General features: G+C 32.2%; 1 protein-coding gene across 1 annotated transcript in view; it reads right to left on the bottom strand.

Annotated features, from left to right (window-relative positions):
- INTS6 (integrator complex subunit 6) overlaps nucleotides 1-6,071 on the bottom strand; it is an 83,481-nt gene that overhangs the window by 75,568 nt on the left and 1,842 nt on the right. The window contains exon 3 of the mRNA XM_006909007.3: nucleotides 5,772-5,921. Coding sequence (XP_006909069.1) covers nucleotides 5,772-5,921 — 150 coding nt within the window. The remainder of the gene's footprint in view (nucleotides 1-5,771; nucleotides 5,922-6,071) is intronic.

Genomic DNA, 6,071 nt, shown 5'->3' with positions numbered 1-6,071 from the left:
ATTCACATTGTTTTCATTTAAATTTTTTTAAAACACCATCTCTGTACTTATCTCATGCATTATCAATTGCCATTAAAAAAACCTTGGCCAAGTTATAGTATTTTACTTTTCACACTGATTCCCGAGGAAGCAATATAAAGCTCAAGAAAAAATATATACTTAATATGCTAACAGATTTAAAAGCATGTAATAAAAACCAGCTTTAAATACAGATTTGCATAGTTAATTGTAATTTCAAATTTAAAGCTGGAAAATAAAAAACTAGAGGTAAATAAACTAATTTATTGATGAAAAATATGCTTTGTGTCTTACTGAGCAAGCACTTAATTTTAAAGTGCATTTTAATATACTATCCCATTTAAACCTCTCATTGATTCTGTAATAAGGGTGCAATGGCTTCGTTATTGGCAATTTGGAACACGAAGCAGCAGCACAGGGAGGTAAAGTGACTGCCCAATGTCACATAGTAATGTAATATATTAAGGTCAAGACTGGGATTCCAATTTTCACATTCCTGACCATTGCTTTTGTTTTACACAAATAAAGATGGAGAAAAACATTTAAGTAAGTCTGACCATAGAATCCCCTATCTGCCAGTAACAATTATTGAAAATAATTTTAGGAGGCTTAAAGTTCATGGACTTGCCAAGACCTTTCAGTGGGTAAAGGTCAGTCTTGTCAACAAATGGTGCTGAGAATACTAGATGTCCACATCCAGAAGAATGAAGTTGGATCCTTAACGTACACCATAAACAAAAATTAACTCAGAATGAATAACTTAATGTAAGACCTAAAACTCCTAAAACAAAATATAGAGATAAAACTTCAATTGAATCTGGCAATGATTGCTTCAATACAACACCAAAAACACAGGCAACAAAAGAAAAAACTGATAAACTGGACTACATCAAAAATTAAGACTTCTGTGCATCGAAGGACAATCAACAGTGAAAGGGCAACCCACAGAATGGGAAAAAATACTTGCAAATCACATTAATATAATGGATTGATATCCAGAATGTTTAAAGAACTCCTATAACTCAAAAAAAAAAAAAAACCCCAAAATTAATAAACTAAGGACCTGAATAGACATTTCTCCAAAGCCAAAATGCAAATTTCCAACCAGTATATGAAGAAATGTTCAACATACATAATAAGTGAATGCAAATAAATCATTAGGATGGGCTAATATCAGAAAAACAGAAAATAGTGTTGGCAATGATGTGGAGAAATTGGAATTCTTGTATATTGTTAGTAGAAATGTAAAATAGTGTAACCGCTATGGAAAACAATATGGTGGTGCCTCAAAAATTTAAAAATTTTAAAAGAGAATTACATGTTCAACATGATATGCAGGGTATATAGTCAAAAGAACTGAAAGCAAGATCTTTCATGTCTGCACACCATGTTAATAGTGGCCAAGAGATAGATGTGTTAATCGACAAATGAATGGATAAGCAACATGTGGTATATAAATACAATGGAATATTCAACCTTAAAAAGGAATGAAATTTTGACACATGCTACATACAACATTTATGAAACTTGAGGACATTACACTCAACAAAATAAGCCAGTCATAAAAATATACATACAGTTGACCCTTGAACATAGGTTTGAACTGCACAGGTCCACTTATACATGGATGTTTTCCAATAACTGTAATTGCATTTTCTTTTCCTTATGATTTTTCTAACATTTTATTTTTCCTAGCTTATTTTGTTGTAAAAATACAGTATATAATGCATTTAACATACAAAATATGTGTTAATCAACTTTAGATAACATTTCTGGTCAATAGTCCGCTATTAGTTAAACTTTAGGAGAGTCAAAAGTTACATGCAGATTTCCGACTGTGCAGGGGTCAGTACCCCTAACCCCAGTGTTGTTCAAAAGTCAACTGTACTTTATGATTCCACTTATACAAGGTTATCTCTAGAGTAGTCAAATTCATAGACAAGGAAACCAGAATGGTGGCTGCCAAAGGCTGGGAAGAGGAGAAAATGAGGAGTTATTATTTAATGGGCAGTTTCAGTTGTGCAAGATAAAAAAGTTCTGGAGATTGGTTGCACAACAATATAAATGTACTTAACGTTACTGAACTGTACACTTAAAAATAGTTAAGATTATAAATTTGATGTTACATACTCTTTACCAGAATTTTAAAATCAAGATAAAAAGTTCAGGGACTTAAAACATTTACCAAATTCAATTAATCATTGTGTTTCAGTTCACATTCAGCACAGTAGTATGTTCAAGTACAATAATCTACTTTCTTTTGAAAAGATGCCTATCGTCAGTAGATACCAAACTATTGTTAATATATTTGTTGATAGCTTGTGGAAAACCAAAAACCCAAAAAGGTGTCAAGTTTTCATTACTTGACCTGCCAACATAGAAGGGAAACCTATATTTTGTACTCATTGAGTACTAAACAGGTTCTGCTTAGGTAAAGGAAAAATAAAGTATTATTAGAACTCTACCTGAATTATCTGTTAAACTCACAAATAGTTCTTTATGCTGAAGAATTAAACTGGTTAAAATTATCCTAAGATTCACTGTATTTGATTTTGTCTAAAAGCCACCATTTTTCAACAAAGTGAACACTCGGTTTGAAAATCCTGAAAAAACTAAACACATATCTCATTTTAAGGATTGGTCAAGAATTATCTTCACAGTGAGGATACAAAGTAGTACATCAGGTCCCATTTTAAGTCCTGGAACAATCTAGTCAGTACTAGTATATTGGGTAGTAAGAGTGTTGAATCAGTTCAGTGACAAAAATGATGAATTACAGGCCAGAGTAATATTTAACAGCTAAATCTAACTGGAATCTAACTTCGAAAAAAAAAAAATGTTGAAACACTGAAAACAGAACAATTTGGAACAATGTGAAAAATAAACCAATCTGTGCATAAAATTTTAATCAGACTTTTAAAATTTTATAGACTTGTCCTAACTTTAAATATTAAGCCTGGCTCAGATTTTCGGTGGCTCTCAAAAGATCATCATCTGAAACTCTAGTGAATACCTATAAAATACCTATGAAGTTGCAATGATAAGCAACTTAAGAGGTGCTGCTATAATTAAAGACTGACTAGAACCTACATTGTTCCATAATTGTAGAAATGCCTGCAAATAGTACTGCTTATCAAAATTAAATACTTATAAGGACTTCTATCTATATACAAGGAATTTTTCAGTGGAATATCCAAAGTGCTTAAGGAAAATATCCAAGAATTTCTCACCTACTTTAACCTTATTGATGCACTGCAAATTGTTAGTAGCCCAGCTAATATCTCAACAATGTTTTATTTGTAGGTATGCTAATTAACAGATGCAGTATAGATATTAAAAACTTTTGGAGTGGGTTCAGAAAATCACCTATGTGCATGTATTGTGGGAGGAGCAGATGTGGCAGTATCTATATATCTCTATGTTTACATAGACATATACACAATGTGTATGTACATACACACACACATATGCCCACATTAAGATTATCCAGAAAAAAATGGCTTTTAGGTGCTCTATAAAATCAATATGCTGTTTTTCATCTAGCTCACCTTTTCTCATTTCCTTCAATTACTGAGATTACATACAAGTATTTAGTATTATGGGCTCCACAGATCCCAGTGTAGAACATGAAAGGGAAGTATTTATGTAAAAACAGAGGTTACAGAATAAAGGTTTTCCACAGAAAATAGGCAGATACAAAGTACTCTTGCAAAATAAGAAAATACATGAACTATATTTAGCATTAAGTATTTGAGACATTCAGAAGTCTTTACAATTTATCCTTTCTTTGAATTGTAAATATATCTAAATTAGCAAGGGAAAGTCCTATGATGAAAAATATCTTCTGGAAAGATGTTTTCTTCTTACTAAACACTGTACTCAATCATTTTCATTTTGAAATTGTAGCTTCCTAAATTAGTTTAATACTAATGTCATTTTTATGTGCCAAGTCAAGATATAAGCATTAATATTACTCCTTGTATCCTTGCTTTCATCAAAAAAACTGAGAAGCATTATTCCTTTCTCTTGCTGAATTAATAAGTCCTAAAATGCAAAAACATCCTAATCTCCAGGCTCTTCTCTTGGTCAAAGTGGTAACAGCACAGCAGGACCACCTTCAACCTCAAACTTTCTGTAACGTTTACAGACAAGAACTTAAGTGTTCTCCAGAGGAAGATGGCAACTGGGAAAAGGAAAATACAGGTTTAAATTACAAATGTCCTCAGCCTCTCCATGACAATCAGTTTTTCTAAGGAAGTACCTTAAGAAATATTTTTAATTAGCTGGTAGGAAGTAAATGTGTTTAAATGCCTTTCCCACTTATGAAATGTGATGCAGAAAAACAGGAAAGCAATAGTTTCTGCTATATACTGACAACGAACAATGATAACAAAATAATGGCAAGTTTCAAATTTGTCTTTGAACTGGAAGTTTAGACCAAAACCTTAAGCAATGAAAGACTGTATAGCACTACATAAAACAAAGGGATATAAAAGGGAAAAAAATCCATTATTTTATAGAAACAAACTGAAAAATTATAGCAAATCTGCCTAATTACTAAGAGTTGCAAAATAAAGCAGCAGAGAAGACATAAAAATATTAACATAGTAAAATACACATTTACTTAATTAAATGGAAATGCAATTTAGTAAAAATAGAAACAAAGTGACTCTGAATTGCAACATATACTTTAAATGCTATATGGCTAAATTACCCCTAAGAAGTACAAACATCACTGAAACAAGGGAACTATTCTGTTCCTGTCTATATAAAGCAACCACAACTTATAGTAAGGAGAAATTTGTGAAACTCATGAAAACTGTGGCTCATGGAACTGGGGAAAGAACAAAACGTATACCTAAACGTATCATTGTGGTAACAGTGCTTTGCACTACAGCATAAAAATTGAACTCCTTGGGTTTAATATTCTTTTATGTTGAACACTACACATTCTTTAATATCTTTTATTTTCCAGGCCAGCAATCTCAAAAAAAGTAATAATGGACCACCTTACATTATTCCATAGTGAACCATCCTGTGATTTAAAGCTCATCTTATCTTCAAATAGATAAAAGCAAGTGCAATAGAGGTGGAGGGTGTTAAGGGAGGAAGGAAAGGTTCTTTCCTATTTTCAAACAGCCTCTTTTCCAAGGGGTTGGAGTTTAAAAAAAAAAAAAAAAAAAATCACCTCTGGACCTGTCATTTAATTTAGGAATGAATTCAGAATTCTTTCCACATAATTGCTTATTGTAAATGCTTCAAAAGCTGAAAAATCTTAATGTATTTAGCCGATTACTGCACTCCAATGAAAAATCTTACTTTCCAGAGTAGTTATAAAATATGGTTAAATTAAACCCTGATATAATTTCCTCTAACAAGTTTAGTAATAAAAACGGCTGATCAACTAGTGTCTGTGATGGCAGACTGCCTGTGGGCAGAGTAACAGGGAAATTGTGTAGTAAGGCAGGATGTTTTCCCTTTCGTGTCCTGAGTGCAAGGTATTGAAACCAAATTCATGTCAACATTATAGTAAACAATTCAGATTCTGATTCTGAATACAAATACACTTTAAGAGAAAAAGGGCTATACAACCATATACAGTACGATCGGTTTTACTTTTCTATTATGTGTATATTAGATTTTGATCTGAAATGTTTTATACTTGTATTTCATGTTATATAGTTTTTGGACTGGACTGTGTTTTTTCACAAAAAGAAAAATGAAATGTTTTTCCACCTTAATATTCAACCTACCTGCCCATAGTTGTCTATGCCAGTTACTAATCTATTTAAATTTAATAAATCAAAAGCTGTCCTTAGGGATTGGCCAAGAGTCGTAAGTCCTTCAGCTTGAAGGTTTTTCAGTTCATTCATAAACGTAGCATGGTTTTCTTTCCACCCGGCCTGAAAAGATAAATGTTAGAATTTTTTTTTTCATCTTTTAAAGTCACGTATACACGGAGAGCCACTACAATCTGTGGTTCATCAATTAGCTACTTCACTTTACAGTGTGTTTTGATTAACGTGTTAAAACTATCACTGCTGGAAACGCTC

Source organism: Pteropus alecto, unplaced genomic scaffold, assembly GCF_000325575.1.
Source record: "Pteropus alecto unplaced genomic scaffold, ASM32557v1 scaffold413, whole genome shotgun sequence".
Lineage (NCBI taxonomy): Eukaryota > Metazoa > Chordata > Mammalia > Chiroptera > Pteropodidae > Pteropus > Pteropus alecto.
Note: the sequence above shows the minus strand (reverse complement) of the source record. Positions and strands in the feature narration are given on the sequence as shown.